Source organism: Lepidothrix coronata, unplaced genomic scaffold (genome assembly GCF_001604755.1).
Source record: "Lepidothrix coronata isolate B3197 unplaced genomic scaffold, Lepidothrix_coronata-1.0 Scaffold250, whole genome shotgun sequence".
NCBI lineage: Eukaryota > Metazoa > Chordata > Aves > Passeriformes > Pipridae > Lepidothrix > Lepidothrix coronata.
Genome location: NW_016690430.1, coordinates 929,627 through 950,830, shown reverse-complemented (window position 1 = coordinate 950,830; position 21,204 = coordinate 929,627). Strand labels below are relative to the sequence as shown.

The following is a 21,204-nucleotide window of genomic DNA, read 5'->3' as shown; positions in this document are numbered from 1 at the left end:
TGCTATGAAAGTTGAATGTTGGCTGTGCATGTCTCAGGTGATGTAGCTACAGTTCAGGCCTCAACTTTCAAAGGCATAAGGGAGGATTTTAACATGCTAGAAATACCAGAACATATTAATTGTGATAAATGCTGGTCTAAATCTTTTATTAAGAGTTCCTGGGCAATATTAATTAATTTGTAAAAAAACTGGCATCAACATTTTTGTTACTGCTGTAGAATCAGTATAACTACTGCCAACTGCCCACCTAGTTGCTGAGCTCATTGTTACCTGCAGTTCAGCAGTGAGAGAATGAAGCTTTAAAGTGCTGGGCTGGGACAGTGATTTGAGAATAGGAAGAAGTGGAAACTCTACACTCCATTAAGGGAGTGCAAATAGTACTTTATTTTTTTTTCTCCCGTAAATTAAACCATGCTTCAAAAGAGAAGAGATTTTGCGTCTGTCTCTCTGGGAAACCGCATTGTGAAGAGAGGGAGCTCAGTGTGATATCCCTTCTCCGATCTGTGATCTCACCTCTGAGGGATTTTGTGTTCTGTTTCCCAGCAACCTGAGCTGGGGAGTGCTCGGTCAGCCACGTCCTGCACCACATCGCACTTCGATGGCTGAAGCGGGACCCGCAGCCCCCGCCGTGACGCTCGAACTGCGCTCCGCGGTTCGGAGGGTGACGCGCGCACCGCTGCGGGGCGCGTTGTGTCACTGTGCCAAAAGCGCCGCGTCCCGGGGGAGCGGGAGGAGAACAGGGAGGAGGGAAGGGGCTTCTCCCGGGCGCCCCCCGCACTCACACCCCTCACACCGCCCCCTCCCCGCCGGCGGCGCCTCGCGCACCTGGCGCCAGGTGAGGGCGGGGCGCGGGCGCGCGGGGCGCAGGCGCGGGCCGCTCGCGCGCACCTGGCGGGCGCGGGGCGGAAGCCGCAGAGCCCGCCCGGCTCCGGCCTCCCGGGACTCCCGGTGTTCCCGGTGCCCGCGGCCGCTCGCGCGGCAGCGCCTTCGCTTTCCCCCCGCCGGACGAGGTGAGTGGGGCACTTGCAGGAGCCCCCGCGCGGCTCCGCTCCCCCTTGGCCTCGCCGCAGGCTGTGGCCGGCGGAGGGGCAGCGCCCGGTGCCGCTTCTCCTCCGTTCGCCGCCTCCCGTGCGGGCGCGGGGCTCGGCGGGAGGGCGGGAGCCGTGACGTGAGGGAGCCCTCCCGGGGTGGGAGCGGTCCTGGGGCGGGCGCGGGGCTGGGGCTGCCCCGGGGGTCCCCTCGGGCGCCCCTCCGCGCGCGCTCCCCACGCGCAGTGCCCTCAGAGCCCCCCGAGGCCGCAGCGCCGGGGCCCTTCCCTGGAACGGCACAGCCCAGCCCTGCGAGCCTTGCCCGGGGCCGGGACAGCCCGGCTAGCCCCGCACCGGGCCAGCGGGGAGTGGGCGAGGAGCCCAGGCTGCCGCCTGGGCAAACGGGGCTCCGGGAAGCGCCGGCCGGATGCACCGAAGGTATTGACCGAGGGAGGTGTCTCTTGCCACGTACGGATCCCGCCCAAGGGTTTGCCCACAGTACCGCATTCATTCCATAGCAGCAGGGTGGTGGTTCCATTGTGTACATTGCCAGCTAGTTCTGGGATAGTTCATCCTACACGAAGTGCTTTTGAAAAGTTACCACATTGTCTCTTTTCCCCGGCGGTTTGTTAGTGTTCTACACAGCGCATGACAATACTTAGGGACTGTTTTCTGGGGTCTGGAGAACTGACAGGGGAAGCATATTTTAACATTAATAAACCTTAGTGTTGTGGATTTTTTTTTTTAACTTTGTGTAAAATATTCTCGTACAAAAAAGAATTTACGGATAAACTTTTTTGTTGGTTAAATAAAAAAATCTTACTGGAAATACGAATGTTATATACGCACCTCAGTAGTATTTTATATGTTAGTCTTCTGTAACAAAACGAACTCTTTTGTTTAAAAAACTACAAATTACATTGATCTACTCAGGATTGACTAAAGCGGGTGTTAAGCTGCTGAGCTGACAGAGTTAAAGACTGAGACAAAACAGCCAACTTTACGGGGTTTGGTTTCCTTTTTTAGCTAGGTTTGCTCAGTGGTCTGGTCAGTTTGGCATCTGCTACTGTCATCTAAAGGCTTCTCAATAACAGAGGAAAGTAAAAATTAAATTGGTTACAGAGAGCCTGAATTACTATTTTTGTTGCACTGTGGGAAGGAGCAGAAGACCAGTTTTCCTCGTAATTGCTATTGCCACTTAACTTTGGCCCTTTTTGGGGGCTGGGTAGTACCAGAGGCAGCCCGGATATCTTGACCTCTGTTAAAATAGGAACAAGATATAATTGCCCTCTCTGTGACATTCCCCCAAAGTCTGTGGCTCTAGGTGACATGCCATGTTGCTTTGAAATTGGTGTTTTTGCTTTGCATAAGTTCGCTGCCTGGTTGATCTGTTCCAAGAGCTGTAGCTAGTGCAGGCTTTCCCCTTTCTTTGGAATCAATGTTGAGAATTGCATTCATGATAAGAATTGCTGCTCAGTTGCCTGCCAGCACTGATGAGTTTCTCATCCCAATCTGCTCATTGCTGTGCTTGTCTTTACAAGATTTGAAAGTGGCTCAAGTTTCTAGACCATGAAGTGCTAGGTTTTGTCCACTCATGTAAAGCCTGAATTTATTCACTTGCTGTTACCATTGTCTGATTTTTTCCTAATGCTCACTGATATGTGCCATAGGAAATAGTTCTGCTTACAAACAGAGAAATCATATCACAGAACTACTGACTTCACAATTCCATAGTCAAATGGTTAACTCGAGGGGACTAAGGTTATTCAGCAGTGAAATGTAGCAGGAAAATAAACATTGAAGTGGGAAGAGGAGGAAAGCAAAGACACTTTTGGAAGATTCTGACAAAGGTTAGTTTAGCAGTCACTGACCCAGTAAATCTCCCGTGAGGAGACTCTCACTTATCACTTCGACAAGAGGTTATGGCCAGTCAGAAAACTGTGATTTCAAGACCTGCACTTGATACTCAGATGCTTTTGTTATCTTAGAAGCATTACTACAATCAGGAAAACAAACAAAGTTCCCTTGGTTATGATCCAGACATTATCTTCTGGTGCTTAAATGATAATCAGACACTAATCCTTCTGAGTTAAAACAGCACTTTACAGCTGCTATCGTGCTCACTTGTCATCATGGCATTTTTAGGGACAGTCTAAAATTATTTTAACAGAGGCCCAAACCAATCTAACCAAGAAAAAAGGCAAGATACAGAGTTGAGTGAAATTTAAATTTGAGATAAGTGCATGCCATTTACATATCCTAGGTCTTTACATCATGTACAGTCCCAGGTATGTAAAAATAAGACATAAATATTTTCATAATATACGGTTACTGTATATTTTTAATATGCTATTGGTTGTCACAAGGAACTGTCTAACTCTGCCTATCACATACAGTGCTTGGCTGTAGAAAAGCAGTACTAGTGCTCATTTTGAAAGAGCATGTGATAGTTTGAAGCACTTCCATTAGAATATATGGAATGTTTGGTGATGATTTGTTTGGGTTTTTTTCGCAAATTATTTTTTTGATCTCAAAAAAACTGCTGAAGGAGATAGTTGACCCATTTGTACTCCAGCAAGTTGTTTCAGTGCTGCTGTTGCTCAGAATTTCTTCAGCCTTCTGTGTGATCATCCATTTACAGCTTCTCATTTCTGTGTAATAATCAGTGAGGCAGATTGCATCCAGCATTTGCTAGAATAATTTGTGCCCTCGATGTTTCTAAAACAAAGGCTCAGGAACTGAATACATTCAGTATTCCTCTTACAACTTTTTTTCAGGAGGAGAACCACATTTCCAGTGGCTGAGCTTCAAAGAATGTACCCCGAGGAACAGCACCTGGCGTTTGTGAGTCTCTGTTTCTTTTAGGTATGTCTACCCTATCTAGGAGTGTGTTCTTAGTGAAACAGATAAGCAGTTCTCTTTTGTTGCAGTTGTGGAGATAGAAACTAGTCGGCTGATTCTGTTTCTCTTTATGTGAAGCTATATTCTTTCACTTTAATACAGCTCATTTTATTATTTGTTCCTTTATTTAAGTCAAGGGCTAATATGCTTGTAAACAGTAGCATAGTTTGTGGGACTGAAGCAACTGTTTTAATTTTCCCTGATTTCTGAAGTGCTTCTCAATGTTTTTGATTGTATGAAGAGCCTTCATATTCCATATCAAGGTAAACCTGTATGAAAAGTTCACTCTAAATTGGATGTTTCTTAATCTGTCCCAAAAGGTGCATGTGTGAATGTATGTTCCTCTAGGTTGTACTTCTAGGAAGTGGGAACAGTTTTGTTCAGTGATTTATTTATTTTTTTGCTGGTAGAAAAACCCTACAATTTCCATGGTGGTAGAAGACGAAAATATAATTGACCAAACTGATTATTTCAGTAACTAATATTTTAGTAATATCTACATTGATATTCATGCAAAAAAACCAGTCTGGAATTTTAGATTCAGAAATACCAGTGGTGAAAGTAGGACTTCTTACAGGTAAAGTATCCTGAAGTATCTTTGTCAGACTTTTGCTAATTTGGAGAGAACAGTTGATCATAAGTGTCAGGTCTTGTTTTTCCAAAAGAATTTTCTCAGTGTTTCTATTCACACACCCACCTTCTTATTAAAGGGACATTAGGGTTTGATGAAGGGTTTGTATACTTTGATAACAAAAACAGACAAGCTGGAATAGAATAATTAGATTAAGTTGAAGCAAAGTCATGTAGTTAAATAGTTTTGATTAGAATAGTTCTGAAGCATTTTTCCTATTTTTCCCTTTATAAGTCTTTTTTTTAATTGTTTTTAGTATTTTTTTATTTAGGTTTTTTTATTTTTTTTATATTCTATAAGCAGCATTGTCAGGAAACATTTGAAACTTGTTTAACATACATTCAGATAAAAAAAAAGTAGATTTTAAAATAGTTTTATTAAAAAACTGCAGTCAAGTGTATTGTTGATAGTAACCTCAATAAATTTTGCCTCACTGGCATGGTCTGAAAGAATTTCTGCTGATTTGGTTTATATTGACACTTTCATTTTTTTATACAAAAAAATGATTGTCTATAGTGTTGTTCAGACCAAACTAACAAAAAATCAGAGTTGTCTGCGTGTTGGCTACAGTAGGGAGGCTTTCTTCTAAGTAAGAGATTTTGCAGACAGTCTGACATCAGAGTTAGTGGGTGGCATAATGTAACATAGACTGCATTGAATTCACACACTACCCATGTGATGTGGTTTGAAGTAGTGTGGCAGCTGCTTTTTGGCACTTTTAGAAGACTTTTGTAGTACGTATTAGTTTTCTGGTTATTTTCTTCTTAAAAAAAAAAAACTTCTAATGTTTAGGGCTAGTTATTTCAAAGTGCTGTAAGAATCCAGACTGCTATTAGTGAAAATAACACTAATGAATAGAAGATTAAACACTTCGCTAAACAGTCACCCCAGGGAGTTTAATCATGCCACATAGTTCTTCAGCATGTCCTGGAGGATTGAACAGTAGCTTGGTCTGTGTTTACTGACATTGCTGTGCCATGAAAATGTGAGAGGCATTTGTGCAGAATAAAGATTGTATTTCTGGCTACAAAATTATCCGGGTGAAAATCCTAAGTAAGATACAGCTTTCATGGCAAAAATTCTTCAGACAATGTAGCTTTTGTTCTGGAAAATGCTACTATTTTGTGCAGCAGAGAGCTCTTCTCTAATTGTAAGCAATACCCCTGTCAGATATTTTATTAACAAAACTGCACTCAGCATGTGTCTATATCAAAAGGTTTTGCTGTATGTTTGTGGCAAATGACCCTCTGTCCACTTCAACTCTGCTGCACATGCTGTCCCAAAGCTGTCACTCAATCCTTCCTCTAAAAAAGAAACATCACTTGCACTTGTTCCTGTGCACGTCCTGCGTGCCATGTGTGCTACTGCAGTCTGCTCATCCACGTTGAAAGGGCTTGTTGCTGTCTGCCACAACACACCTAACAGAGGTGAGTTGTCTTTTCATTTCTAGGGACAGACACATTTCCCCTGTGTGTTGTGGCAGCTTGCTGTAGTTAGACCTGAGCAACCAAGACAGATGTATCCAATAAAAGGAAATACGTTGTCAGAGAAGTCCAAGTGTATTCAAATAACAGTGAATATAGTAACACAGGAGGACAAATGCTGAATAACTTGCTCTTGGTTGGTCATTATGGAGAGCAATTTAATGACTTTTGTCTGAAGACAGATGTATACAAAGAAGGCAGTGCAAAAAATATTCTGAATGAATTTTAGATTTTGGTTATTTGGATTTATGGATATCTTAACTTGTGTTAATCATGAGAATTCTGAGGATTTGTATGTGCTTAATTTGTGCAGGAAATAGTCCCAAATGAAAACAACAAGATGTTTAGTTTATGGTTTTGGTAAAATGTACAAATGTACTTTTTACGTTTTTTGAAGATTAGGTTAGTATTTCAGCATCAGAACAGCATCAAAACTCTGAAGTATGTCCTAAAAATTTATGAAAGAAATATTTGCTATTTTCGAGTCCATTTTTCTTTTTTGTTGCTGGAGGCAATGAAGTAAATGTAAAACTAGAAAAAAATAATGTCTTAGTGAGCATAAGATAAGTAAGTCTTGTGGTGTTAATTGAAATACTGAAGATGTTTGGAAATCTGACAGTTGTAACTTTAACTCTCTAAAGTAGTTGTTCTTTGGTACTGAGACAGGTAACAGCCACACTATATTCTACCCTTTTGAGTAGTCTCAGACCAGCTCATTAAAACAAAATGAGACAGACGTAAATATTTAACTCAAATATTGATTAAGTTCTCCAGTTTAAGCATAATTTCAGTGTAAAACATGTTGCTGTATAGAATTAACTTTAACTTCACTTCTCTTGACATCTTACACCATCATGTTCATTAAAGCTTAACCTTTTTCTTGTCATGAACAAATTTAAGTTTCTTTACCAAGAGGAAGAGGTCTAGAGGAAGTTGGAGAACATAATTTCATGTTTAATGAGATAAAAGAAGTTTGAGGACAACAATGTTTGGAAACCGACCAACCAGCTGACAAATGCTAATGCTCTCCCTCCCCATGTGTTTGCCTGATTAACTATGCCTAATGACTGCTTATGAGATAAAGAAGTTATATATTTTTATATATATAGATAGATTTTTTTTTCCATTTGAGGAAGATATATTTATATTGCTTATTGATTTCTAAGCTTTAAGATTTACTAGTACCATATGTGCTTGTGCATGGTGCACTGAGAAACAGTAATGTGATTTTGTTTTTGATGGTGTTACAAAAGCATTCCTGATGAGTAACCTGCAGAGGCTGTAGCCCGTGCAATGACAGTCTTCTTGCTGGGTGCTAATCTGTACACATGCTCAGTGTTTTACATTGTGTATAGCATTTTCATGGCAAGTTGGGGGCGGGGGTGTGAGGATGACTGCACAGGTGGCCTCTGTGATAAGAGACAGGGGTTACTCACCCCCCATTCTGGGCTGGACACAGCTGGTTCCAGACAGCTGTAAAATAGACCCACTGTTGGCCAAAGTTGAGCCACCCATGTAGCAGGTGGAGCCTCTGTGATGAGGTATTTCAGAAAGGGTAAAAAATGCTACACAGCAGCTGTGAGAAAGAGGAGTGAGAAAAATGTGAGACCCTGCAGAAACCGAGGTCAGTAAAGAAAGAGGGGACAATGTGTTCCAGGCACTGGAGCAGTTATTTCCCCTGCAGCTCTTGGAGAAGACTGTGGTGAAGAAGTATTTCTCTGCAACCCAGAGCAGGTATCTGCACTGCAGCCTGTGCAGGACCCCACGCCAGAGCAGGTGGATATGCCGTGAAAAAAGCTGCAGCCTGTGGAGAGGCCATCCCAGGAGCAAGATCCTGACAGGAACTGCGACCCGTGGATGGCCTATGCTGGAGCGGTTTATGCTGAAGTACTGTACTGCACGGAGAGAACCCATGTTGGAGCAGGGGAAAAGTGTGAAGGGGAAGGAGTGGTAGAAATGATGTCTGACAAGCTGACCACAGCCCTTATTCTTCATCTCCTCTGCACCACTTGGGAGAAAGGAGATAGAAGAATTGGCAACGAAGGAGTGAAGCTGAGCCCAGGGGAGGTAGTTTTGAGTCTTTTTTTTTTCACCATCCTACTCTATTTTTAATTGCCAGTAAATTAAAATCCATCATTACAGGTCTTTTTTCCCTGTGACAGTAACTGGGAAGTAATCATACTGCCTTTAGCTCAACCCCTGTGATTTGCCATGGTGGGTAGAAAATTCATGCAGCCAAAGCTCAGCTGGAGTTGAAGCTGCCAGGAAGGTGGGGGACAATAAAAAGAGTTTTTCAAAGGCTTGTCAAGGGAGGGGATTGTCCTGCTCTGCTCTGCAATGGGGCAGCCTCACCTTGAATAGTGTGTGCAGTTTTGGGTGCCACAATATAAAAAATATAATATTAAGCTTTTAGAGAGCGTCCAAAGAAGGGCAATGAAGATGGTGAAGGGCCTTGAGGAGAAGCCGTATGAGGAGCGGCTGAGGTCACTTGGTCTGTTCAGCCTGGAGGAGACTGAGGGGAGACCTCATTGCAGTTACAACTTCCTTGTGAGAGAAAGAGGAGGGACAGGCAGTGATCTCTGCTCTGTGGTGACCAGTGACAGGACCTGAAGGAATGGCCTGAAGTTGTGTCAAGGGAGGTTTAGGTTGCATATTACACAGAGGTTCTTCCCCCAGAGGGTGGTTGGGTACTGGAAGAGGCTCCCCAGGGAAGTGGTCACAGTACCAAGCCTGACAGAGTTTGAGAAGTGTTTAGATGACACTCTTGGGCACGTGATGTGACTCTTGGGGATGGTCCTGTGCTGGGCTAAGGGTTGGACTCTGTGATCCTTGTGGGTCCCTTCTTTAACTTCTCACTGTCATGTTGAGGATGGGAAGTGGAGAGAGTGGCTAGGTGGGTGTCTGGCAGCCAGTCAAGATAAACCCCCCAGATTTCGTGAGAAAACAAGACATTTTTCAATCTGGCAGTTTGGTAAATTGGTTGCAATCCTTTCATCGGGAATGAAAGTTTAATTCTTAGTCTTACAGTATATAGGTACTGGTATTGTAGTACAAATTTTTCAGCACTAAAGAAAAATGGGAAAATAATATGTGAGACAGAAGTGGACTGATTTTGTGGTTTTATTTTTGTTTTCTTTTAAATTCTGTGAGTTTTGAAGCACATTTTTGGTACCTTTTAGTATCTCTGTGGCAATGATGTAATAAGCTCCCCTCTGCATTCTCTTAACAATAACTCTATGGTAAAAGTACTGTAGTTTGAATGTATAGGTTTATTAAGCTGACACAAGCTTTGAAACACAGTATAATGTGAAGAAATGCAGATGTTTAATTTCTCCTACAAATTCTTGAAGGAAACTATGTAAGGTTGGGGTTTTTTTGTTTTCTCTGACTTGTATCTCTTCCTGAGTATATATTATTATTATATATTAAGAAATGCAGAATCTACTTGTATTTCAAAGAAATAAATAGAAAAGCAGGGGTTTTTGCAGTTTTATGATCCGTAGTTATCACGTGGGAACTAACTGTGACTTTTACCTAGATGCTGTTTATTTCTTTTCTCGGTTCACATACATGCAATTTAGACAAAAATGAAGGTGTTTCTTGGCTGGTTTTTATATTTTCCCCTCTTATAAACTGCCAGTTTTGCAGAGAGAATTTAATTCAAATCAGTTAGATTTTGGTAGTCCTCAAATGTTTTTCATAGTTTCATCTTTGAAAGCCACTGAATATGAAAAAAACTGTGGCAGAGTTCCTGAAAGACAGGAGCTCTTTGGCGTGTTCTCATGATGAGCTGCAGCAGCACATGCCAGAAAATGCAGCACAGGTGAATGAAAAAATATACAGAATGATTACTTGATCCCCAGGCTAAATTAACCTACTCCAGTTTACCTGTATAAAGTCTGCATTGAACATGTATACTAGATAACTAAATTAATCTAAGAATTTCCCGCTTGAAGTCTGATTACTTATTTTGAAATAGATTTTTTAAAAAAATATTGGAAACTGTCAAATTGTTGAAATATGTTGATTGAGAAGTCTTTCCTGTCTTAGTATTTCACTTTTCAGACTCTCTCTGAGATGCAACTCGAACCTATGTATTGATTCCATCTGTTTTCCTTCTATCCCATCATTGAACTAAAATTCTCTACTTCTAGAAGACTTTAAACAACACTTTCTTCTAATTTTAAACAGCCTAATTGTAACAAAATGAATGTGAAGTAGTGGCACTGTGTAGAAATAGTGTTTTATTCTTAGTGGTATGCCTAATTTCTGGTTCTTCTATTTGAAGTGTATTTAAAAAATAAAACCCAAAACAAAAAACAGGGAGAGGTCATTTTGGGTATCTTATAGGTAGCTTTGATGTACATTTGAGTGATGTAGCAAACATAACATTTGACATTTGGGAGCTGTGAAGTAAATCCTCCCCATTAATTTCTTGTGGCTTTACATTGTTGAATATACTAGATGCCTAAATGAATACTTTTTGTTTTAATTTATAGGTATTATAATTTCAAGAAATGCTGTGACCTGTTTGAAGAACAACACTCACAGAAAGTTGTCGTGTGAAATTTTTTAAACTAGAATGGCCTTGAAAAAAACACACAAACTATTCAAGACACTTTTTCACTGGAAACTTTGGAAGTTTAGCATTATTGTGTTTGTCTTTTTGGTATTTTTATTTTTATTGCAAAGAGAAGTGGGTGTTCAAGATTTTAAAGATGAAGCAGGAATTGAGCCAGTTGTTGGAAAGAAAAGTCATGTATTAGGTCTTGTGTTAAATGCTATGAACAATATCAAAGGTGCAAAGCCAAAAATGCAGATAAAAGCACCGGTTAGGCAAACTAAGATTCCTGGAGAAAGACACTGTTTGCCAGGGCACTATACTGCGGTGGAACTAAAACCCTTTCTAGATCGACCCCTTCAAGATCCTAATGCTCCTGGAGCTTCTGGTAAAGCATTTAAAACCACCAACTTAAATTCAGAAGAACAGAAAGAAAAACAGCTTGGAGAAGAGAAACACTGTTTTAATGCATTTGCAAGTGATAGGATTTCTTTACACCGAGACCTTGGACCAGACACTCGACCTCCTGAGTATGTTGAAATATGTATGTCCTGATAGTTGAAAAACTTCTCAGAAATTCAGACTGCAAAGTGATTTGAGTTCAGCATTAGGTGATAGTTTAGGAAAGTCTCCTAGCTATACATAATGATTGGCTGTACATAACAGTCTGCAGTGCCAAAGCCAAGAATGTTTAGAAAAGCTCACTTCTTTCATGGTTTTGAATTCAAAGTAACCATATTTAAATAAGGTTTTCTGCTTCTGCCTTTAAGCTAAAATTTCTGAGTAACTTTCAGGAAGCCTGCTAAGTTTTGCCTAGAAGAAAAATGAAAATGAGGTTTAAACTTTTTTCCAATTTAAACACCACCCCCTGTTTTTTTAGTATTCAATGTTAATAAAACCATCAGCATAATTTAATAAATTAGGAAATTATAAACTGTTGAACAAGGTAATGGAATATCTCAGCAGGAGTCTTGTAGTTTTGAAAAATTTTATTAATGTAGACTCAGGACTTGGATAGAGTGGATTTTGGTTATGAGCAGTCTCTCAGTGTCAGATTACATGTTGTCAGCCATCTGTGCCAGGAGTGACTGAACTTATTGAGCTGCTGCTGGTACCTGTGGTGCAGCTCCCCATAACCTTTGCTGGAGCATGACTGGTGAGCATAACTGTGTATTTTGTGAGGCAATGGCTGTGGTTATTACCTTGGAGTAATAACCTCCAGTCTCTAAAGTTGACAGGTGGCAAACAGTAAGTGTATATTTAATGTCCATAGTTATAAAGCTTTATACTAGAAAGAGAAGGGTTTCTTTTAAGAGTTTGAGTCAAAAAACTGTTGTCTGTTTTGTAACACCTGACACTTTCTTATCTGTAGATGTATTGAACAAAAGTTCAAGCGTTGCCCGCCATTGCCAACCACGAGTATTGTCATAGTTTTTCATAATGAAGCGTGGTCTACTCTGCTCAGAACTGTCCACAGTGTGATGTACACATCTCCTGCCATTCTGCTAAAGGAGGTTATTTTGGTGGACGATGCCAGTGTAGATGGTAAGAAGTCTCTNTTTTTTTTTTTTTTAACTGAAGACATGTTAGGGTAGCAGATAAATTGATTAAGAGGATATCTCTTTGCACCATTGATGTGTATAATGGTATTCTAAGTGGTTTTGCTCCTTTCTTTTTCTTTTAAATACGAAGTAGTCTTCCCTCCTCTTTTTTTCCCATAAGGTAGTCAGATATGAAATTCTTGTTCTCTAAAAGGTTTTTAAACCCTATTTCTAGTTTTTCCAATTCTAGTGCTGCTTTAACTGCATAACTGGTTGCATGACAAGTAGCTTTGTAATTTGTGCTTCAAAACAATTGCAATTTATAGAACAAAGTATCCAAGTACAAATTGGCCAATACTTGTGGTAATTTGCATTTTATCATAGGGATTGTCTTTATGCAAATGAATTTCATTAATACGAAGGGAAGTGTATTTACTGGAAAGTAAAGTTATTTATTGGAAAAATAATCTTCAACACTCCAGCTGACTCTTAAAGATAATTAACTGTATACTGAGTGTGAACACAAATGCAAGTTCAAAAAACTTTATGTGCTTAACTTTAGAGGAATGTGTCTATACATATATGCTTCTATTAATGTATTTACGCTTTTTTGCAAGTCTGTAATTAGTATACTGCACACTTGGATGTGAAGTATGTTCAGTAGTACAGTTTAATGCTAAGGACAAAGGGCAAAGTATGGTGTGGGATGTTCAGTGAGGGATGTGGGGTTGTTTCTCAAACCTTGAACATTTAAATAGTTTTCTATATGGTTTCTGTTGCTGTTGTAAACAGAGCCTTTGAAAACTGTGTAAATGTGCCATCCTTAAGGAAAGAATTTGCATGTTCCACAGATAATGTAGGTGATCCATTTGCTCTGAAAATGGAGGTTGAATTGGTATTCAAACTGTTCATGCTGCAGCAGAGATGTACAAGCATGTCCTTTCTTGTTTAGAATATTTTTAGTATTTCATCTCCTGCTCTCTGCCAGTCACTTCTTACTATACCCTAACCCCAACAAGACTCAACCCCTACAAATAACCTTCAGCACTTAGGAATTTTTACTTTTTTGATGTTGAGGTAGTTTCTGGGGTTAGTGAGTTGTTTACCTTGTTAGTTTAATAATGTGAAATTTTGGGCATGTACATATACTGAATATCTCAAAATTGATCCCTTGTTCTAGAATACCTGCACGATAAACTAGATGAGTATGTGAAACAGTTCCAGATAGTTAAAGTAGTCCGTCAGAAGGAAAGAAAAGGTCTGATCACGGCACGGTTGTTGGGAGCTTCCGTAGCAACAGGAGAGACCCTTACCTTTCTGGATGCTCATTGTAAGTGTAATCTGTAACTATGCCAGGTCTGCTTTATAATGCTGTTCTCTTTGATTTAATGTTGCAGATATTTTATGATTTATAAGCATTTGCAATATATCATCTTCCCTATTGCTGTTTCATATTATTTAAAACTATAATTAGCAATGCTGTTTAAAAGCAGTCTATATTGGCTTGCTGGACATGTTGAAAAATTCTCTGTGTACTACTTTATAGCCAGGTAAAGATTCAGTGTTTGCTCCCATTGTCTCCACAGGTGAATGCTTTTATGGCTGGTTGGAGCCATTATTGGCAAGAATAGCTGAGAACCCTGTCGCTGTTGTAAGCCCTGACATTGCTTCTATAGATCTCAATACTTTTGAATTCAGTAAACCATCTCCTTATGGGCATAGCCATAACAGAGGAAATTTTGATTGGAGTTTGTCATTTGGATGGGAGTCTCTTCCTAAACATGAAAACAAAAGAAGAAAAGATGAAACCTATCCCATTAGGTAAACATAATTTGAATACTATTTAAATCCTTCTGTTTTCATGGGGGTTTTGTTATGAACAGCAGTTTGTAAATAAACTTTCTTCACATGAATATAATCGGACATCTTAGTATCTTAGATGTTTTTTGTAGTATTTTCTTTAAGAACCACATTTTAAAGCTTTCATAAAAATATGGCCTCCTTAAGACAGTAATTGCTCTGCATTACTTTTTTTTCTATATACACTAGGGATATAACAAGCAATTTCTGTTGCTTATTATATTGTAGCAGGAGGGAGCAGAGGAGGATTGTACACAGTTTTTTCTCAGAGACAGTACCACAGATTTAGGCTTCTCTTTCATCATACTTGAAAGAATGACAAAATGGATCAGAGCACCCAAATACTAGGCTGATACAGTAGTGCATTTGATGGTAATTGTACCTGTTTGGCCACAGATTACTGGTTATTGGTCTCTATGAGTAATAATTTTACTTGATATCCTCCATACGGGGAAAATATGTTGGTTTTCCTGATGCTGTCTTTTATACCAGCAGTCATTAGTCTAAATGAGTTGTTAATAAATGACAATAAAACTGTCAAATGAGACTCCATGTGGGCAGATTTAATTGCTAGAAGTATTATCTATGCCAGGAAAATGCACCACTGCGATGAAACACTGACAAATGCACAGAAAATTCCTAGAACAGTTATACCATGATTTTACATCTATATTTAAAAAACCCTGTCTTCCTTTAATTTTGTTTTTGCAGAACACCTACTTTTGCTGGAGGTCTCTTTTCAATATCAAAAGACTACTTTGAACACATTGGAAGCTACGATGAAGAAATGGAAATATGGGGAGGTGAAAATATAGAAATGTCTTTCAGAGTAAGTTTAGCTCCCTAATTAGCCATTGTCTCTATGCTGACAGTGTACAGGGGTTTTGAGGACAAATTAGTACTAGATCTTGACTCCTCTGCTGAATCAGCCAACTAGGAAAAGTGAATTACTAATTACCTTTGAACTAAAATACAAACATGCTCACTGAACTGATTTTAATTTTTGTTAATGTGTTTAGGGTTGATAACTGAAATGTATGTTTTCAAGGTTTACCTGATTAGGAAATTCACTTATGGAATGCTTGATACATGTACTCTTACTAGTGGTTTGATGTTTTCTGGTGAACAATAATATTGCTGAATTTTTTTCCACCCCCTTAATTCTAATTGCAGTGTACTTACACACTAAATGTTATTATTAGGTATGGCAATGTGGTGGACAGTTGGAGATCATTCCTTGCTCTGTTGTTGGCCATGTCTTTCGCAGCAAGAGTCCCCACACTTTCCCAAAAGGTACTCAAGTGATCACACGTAATCAAGTTCGCCTTGCAGAAGTGTGGATGGATGAATATAAAGAAATATTTTACCGAAGAAACACAGAGGCAGCAAAAATTGTGAAACAAGTAGGTGGTGGTGGTGGTATTAGAAATCACACTTGCTGCGTTGAAAGTTTTGGTGAGCAAAAGTTATTTATTGACAAAGTATGTAAGGATCCTAGATATTTTAATGAAAAGTCAGAGTTCAGTTTGCCTAATGCTGTAGCCCCAACAAACATGAAAAACTTAAGTGTTTGGGTGGTGATAGTGTTGGTTTTTTATGGCGAGTTTTTTTTATTGGTGGGTTGTTTTATATGTTCTCTAAAGTCCTGGGTTGTTTGCACTGAGCAGATATGGGAACTACCAGAAGAGCATGAGATAAACTACTGAGCATAGACAATGTAAACTAACTTATTTTTTGGAGTGAGGAACATAATGTCTTACTAGTCTCAAGTTGCTTAGTATTTTTACTTAAAAAGCAGGTTTTGTTGCTCTTTAGCTGCAGAATAAATCTTATTCGATGATGGATAACCATCCTATCTCTGTCTGCTTATAAACTTCAGCTAATTTGAAGGGAGGTTGAGTTTTGGCTTATTTACTTTGTAAGTTTTCTGTCCAGCGAGAATCTAAAGTTCTCTTCGAGAAGCTATTTTTCTTCCTTCGGTGATAGATTTTCATGACTATGTACAGCATTAACAAGAAAAAAATCAACAAATGAAGCTTAAAGCTTGCTTAATACTAGAACACAGAATATCATAGCTTTACATGTAAAAAATTGATATTAGTAATTTTAATATATTTATCTTCCATCCTTCCTTACTTCCCCAACTCTAACAGAAAACATTTGGAGACATCTCAAAAAGACTTGATTTGAGGCACCGTCTGCAGTGTAAAAATTTTACCTGGTATCTCACTAATGTTTATCCAGAAGCATATGTGCCAGACCTGAACCCCTTGTTTTCTGGATATGTAAGTTTAATTTTAATTATTTTCTATAGTCTTCGTAGTCCAGGAAGTTTGCTAATCTTTTGTGCTATCTTAGCCATAGCTTTTAGACTTTAGCTATCATTAGCTTCTCTAGGGTTTTCTGTCACTACTCTGGATAAAGAATCTCTTCTGCATACCTTGCTATTTGAATATTTTATACTTTGTCAATAGCTATGTAATTTTCATTTTTTATTCATGTCAATAGTCATTTTCCCTGCCAAATAACTTTAGACATTGCACTGCTGAAACTGAAAAGAAGTATTAAAGAAGTAATAATTCTTAGCTTGAACATGAATGTTTAGCATGTATTTACAAATAAAACTTCCCCTTCCTCCAGTTTTGAATATTTTATGTGTATCTGTTCAAACTGTAATTTGAATAACAGTGACATTGTACACATTGTACACCAGCAGGCTAATAATTCCATATGTGGCTAGGTAGTTGGTAGGCTTTTGGTTAGAAAAGATTAACTGAGAGAACAGGATTTTAGTTTCAAGCATAGCAGAAAGTAAAAATGAACTAACAGCTGTAATTGTTGAACTAAAGATTATCTTTGTATATGAGACAGTTTAATTTTTTATCATCCCCACTGAGCTTTTTTTATCCTGATAACACCCTTTCTTTAGTTAAAAAATATAGGTAACCGCATGTGTCTGGATGTTGGTGAAAATAACCATGGTGGCAAACCACTGATTATGTATTCTTGTCATGGACTTGGAGGAAATCAGGTAAAATATTTGATACATAATTTTTATGATCTACTCTGTAGCTTTACCATATAAAAGCTTTTAATTTATTTTAGTGAAATGGACTAATTTTTAATATTAAATATCTCTCCTCCGTCTCTCTTTTTTCCTTTTTTTTTTTTAATGGTTAATTCCTACATATATTGTTAAAGGAAAATTCCATACCACTCTTAATGTTGTGTCCCGCTTCTGATGTTTTAAGTTCAGCATACAAATTCAGATTTCAAACACAGTTGCCCTGCTTCACTTGACCTGTCTTTTCTGTGCAAAACGTTTTCATCCTACCCTTATTCCTGTCTTGTAAGTGTTGTCTTCTTAATTCTTCCTTTCCTTATGCTTCCTCCTGTTGCTTCTTTCTCTGTCACCAGGACTCGCAGTGTCAAGGAAGATGTTGGTTGGAATCCAGCCAATGGGAGACCAAGTGTCCAGGCCTGAGCCACCTTCCCTATCATGCTTGCAGCCTCATAGTGTGAGGTCACAGTGGCCTATCCTGTACTGGCTAATGCAAGTGAATAATATGATCCCATTTGTTCAAGAGGAGCTCTCTTTGGTGCGCAGCTCTTGGAGGCAGCAGTGGTTCTGTTCCTTCTACAATATAACTTGCAATAGATGTCAGATACTGAATCCTTCAGTCACTGCTGCAATACCAATAAAAGGAACATCTTCCCTGCCCAGAAGTGCACACTTCTCTGTTGCTTCTAAGAGTCAATAGAATTTAACAACTGTAGATCCTTAATAACTGAACATCAGCAAAGGTTTTAAAATCTTTGTTAGAGTATAGTTGTTATTTTGCGGGGGGTTAAGTTTTTTTCAACCTTAAAAGCCATCCATTTATGGCACTATGAAAATTCAGACAAATAATCCTAGTTAGTTGATACTTTCCTAATCCATTTTTGTGGGAGATGGAATGCTGTCTAGATTAAGAACTGCCCTGTTATGTTAGCTTCTTACAGTATTGAACTTGTTTTTTTATTCTGTTGTGGATTAATACTATAAGAGCCTTTTCACACTGTCACAGTTAGTAATTCAGGAACACTGTACCAAGACATTGTATTAAAAGATCTGCTGTATGCTTCTGTTGTTCTCTCTCTAAGTTATCTTGGACTGTACTTAAACTCTATACTTTCAAGTGTTATGTTTTTTGTTTTTCCTTCTGCCATAAAATAACAGTCTGAAGCCCTTTAAATGTCAGCCTTCAGAGAACCTTAATATTGGTTTTGCTGGTAATGCTCAAGGGATGCATATTTGCTTACATAACCACTCTCATTACAATGCTCTGTTTTCAGTTGTTTTCTATCGTTTACCAGACTTTTATCGGTGTAGGCTGATATTTTCCATGCTACCTGTCATCTTTGTCCATATATTTGAGATGGCAGAAGGGAGTGGAAGAGAGAAGCTAATTGTCAGAGTTGTACATTAGTTGTATATTATTCTTCCTTTTTAGAATATTCTGGGACTGGGAACATGCCCATCTCAATATCCAAAATTAATGAAGTTTTAAACCTAGGAACATGCCCATCTCAATATCCAAAATTAATGAAGTTTTAAACCTAGGAACATGCCCATCTCAATATCCAAAATTAATGAAGTTTTAAACCTAGCTTTCAAGTAATATTTTCAGTGCATGAAGAGACTTTGAAGTTCAAAAGATAAATCAGGACAGATTAAGTCAGATTACCAGATTAAGAGTAAATTATTATGTCTGAGAGCTGAGTGACTAAGCAGGTCACTCCTATCAGCACCTATTTCAAGGATTAATGTTGGTCACAGAGTCTTAAGAGGGAGATGCCTGTTTGTTCCTCAGTGCTGTTCCCATTGATTCCCGTGAGGAGGTGATTGCTGACCAATTGGACAGATGGTTGAAAGCCACAAGGGAGTAACTGAGCCTGGTCTTAATAGTCAAAGGAAAGATACAGTGAAGGCGGCTGACATATGGAGCCAAGAAACTGTGTGGTAGTGGGATGTAATGATAGGAACTCTGCTGTTTAGTGAGGGAGAAAAGGAAGAGACCAGGATGTTAGGGTAGGGCTTAGAGGGATAAAAGGACAGCAGTGTCTCTTAACTGTTAGAAGTAAATCCCTGTTAAGACCAGAATTATAGCCTAGAATTCCTGAGCCTTAACAGTATTGTGCTGTCAGCGAATCATGGTAAAATTAACTCACAAAATACATGCTTATATTACTTTTCTAATGGCTAGCTCACAAGAGAACATAACAGCATCCTATTGTTGACATTTATTGTTTGGATCAAGCAGAAAAAGTTGGCATACAGCAATAAGTATTGTTCCATGTGACTTTTTGTTTTTCTTTAAGAAAAAACAAAATCCAGCAACAGAATTGAATACAGATTTTGAAAGTTAAGAAATACCAAAATTTATCTGTGCAACTATCTCTAGTCTTTGGTTTGCCTCCTTGAATTATATATAATCTGTGTGGGAGCACACAATGAGATATTGCATCATAATACATATGCAGATAGTGCCATTTGCAATTTATGCATGTAAATATAAATAAGCATTGCATTAGTATTAAAAAATGCTTTCAGTTTTGTAAACACTTTTAAAGTGTGTACGCTAAAAACCAGAAATTATTCTGTGGTCTCAAATTCTTGAATAAGAAAGGACATTTATTACTTTGTATATGGGAATTTCAAAGACTTTAATACTTTTGTTTGTTTTTATTTACTGAATTTTTTAAAAATTATTTAAATAGTACTTTGAATATTCTGCACACCATGAAATTCGACATAACATTCAGAAGGAGCTTTGTCTACGTGCTTCTAAGGGACCTGTGCAGCTTCGAGAGTGCAGCTACAAAGGCCAGAAAACCTTCGCTGTTGGAGAGGAGCAATGGCTGCACCAAAAGGTATGGGCTGTGAATTGGCATTTCTATCAGTGATCTTTTATGTTACCTAATTTTAGATTTCCAGTAAAAGTGAAAATGCCAACAAAACTAAACTCAGAAGCCAAAAAAGAGCAAGTTTAGTTTGGGCAGGAAAATTTAGGTAATTTCAGCTTTTCAGTTACCAGATCAAAACTCGATTTCACTTGTAGGAGTGTCACTTAAAAATCCAGTTTATATCCTTTAGTGTGTATGTCTGGGCATCCACCTGGAAGCCAATTCAGATGCTTTGTATCTTTTAAAATATTTCTTAAAATTTTCCTAACAAAACAAGTTGGCACTTGTATACTACTTTTATTTATTTGCTAAATATCTGTATGCCCTATCCGTATGACCTTTCCCTGGGGGAAAAACAGTGGGGGAAATAGCATGTTCATTGTTTGCTCACTTTTTTTTTCCCTCCTTTTTTCCTCACTTTAGGATCAAACTCTGTACAATGCAGCACTACATATGTGCCTTACAGGAAACGGAGAGCATCCAAGTTTGGCATCCTGTAATCCATCAGACCCCTTCCAGAAGTGGATCTTTGGCCAGAACAATTAAGATTTCATATTTATAGGCCAGAAGCATTTTATTACAAGAGAAGATCCATTCTGAACTGCGATTATTATATACTCATACTGCATTTTAAGTGATACTTTCAATGAAAAATGTTTCTTTTCCCTCCTAAGTTGGATATAAAATGTGTCATCGGAGATTCCCTAGGACTCTGCTATACCAAAGATAATTGAGATCCTGATTATATTTTGTTTACAATATTTCTGTGATGAGACTTTATATGTTGACCACTGATTTATGGATCCTATTAGTCCTCTTTCACCTTGGGGGGCCATATGTGTATTGTTTTTTCACATATTGTAAGTACTTCTGAAGAAGACTAATTTTCTTTGTAGGGTTGTGAGAAATTATTGTCTGCTGTCTAAAACCCAATACACTATATTTTTATGCTCAATTGGTGGACATTTTTTTTAATAATTTACTTTATTCAGTGACACTTTCTCAATATTTTTTAAGCTTCTTCACTTGAAAAATTAAATATTTGACTGTCAGGTAAAAGCTAAATAGGCTACCATACTATGCTCAGCTTCTAGCAAGTCAGTCCTCTTGTAGAAGAAAAAAGTAATTCTCACTGAAATATGTATTTATGATTATTCTAATAGAAAATCTGCTTATCCCGATACTAATCTTTTGTTTAGCTAAAACTTCTTCTATATAGGGTTTTTTATATTTCATGGACTTTAAAATTTAT

General features: G+C 38.5%; 1 protein-coding gene across 4 annotated transcripts; it reads left to right on the top strand.

Annotated features, from left to right (window-relative positions):
- The first annotated feature begins 898 nt into the window (after positions 1–898).
- Positions 899–20,907, top strand: GALNT3 (polypeptide N-acetylgalactosaminyltransferase 3). 4 transcript variants are annotated; one of them, XM_017835183.1, is made up of 12 exons: positions 899–1,010; positions 3,806–3,893; positions 10,544–11,135; positions 11,978–12,150; positions 13,327–13,476; positions 13,733–13,967; positions 14,718–14,835; positions 15,209–15,409; positions 16,160–16,291; positions 16,936–17,037; positions 19,812–19,919; positions 20,376–20,907. In XM_017835183.1, exons 3-12 carry the CDS (start codon positions 10,627–10,629, stop codon positions 20,496–20,498), a joined length of 1,851 nt encoding a protein of 616 aa, XP_017690672.1. In that variant the 5' UTR covers positions 899–1,010; positions 3,806–3,893; positions 10,544–10,626; the 3' UTR covers positions 20,499–20,907. The 4 variants fall into 4 exon arrangements, with proteins under 4 accessions (XP_017690672.1, XP_017690670.1, XP_017690673.1 ...); XM_017835181.1 differs by having other exon boundaries at positions 19,767–19,919; XM_017835182.1 differs by lacking the exon at positions 899–1,010 and adding an exon at positions 1,376–1,466 and having other exon boundaries at positions 19,767–19,919.
- The last annotated feature ends 297 nt before the right edge of the window (positions 20,908–21,204 follow it).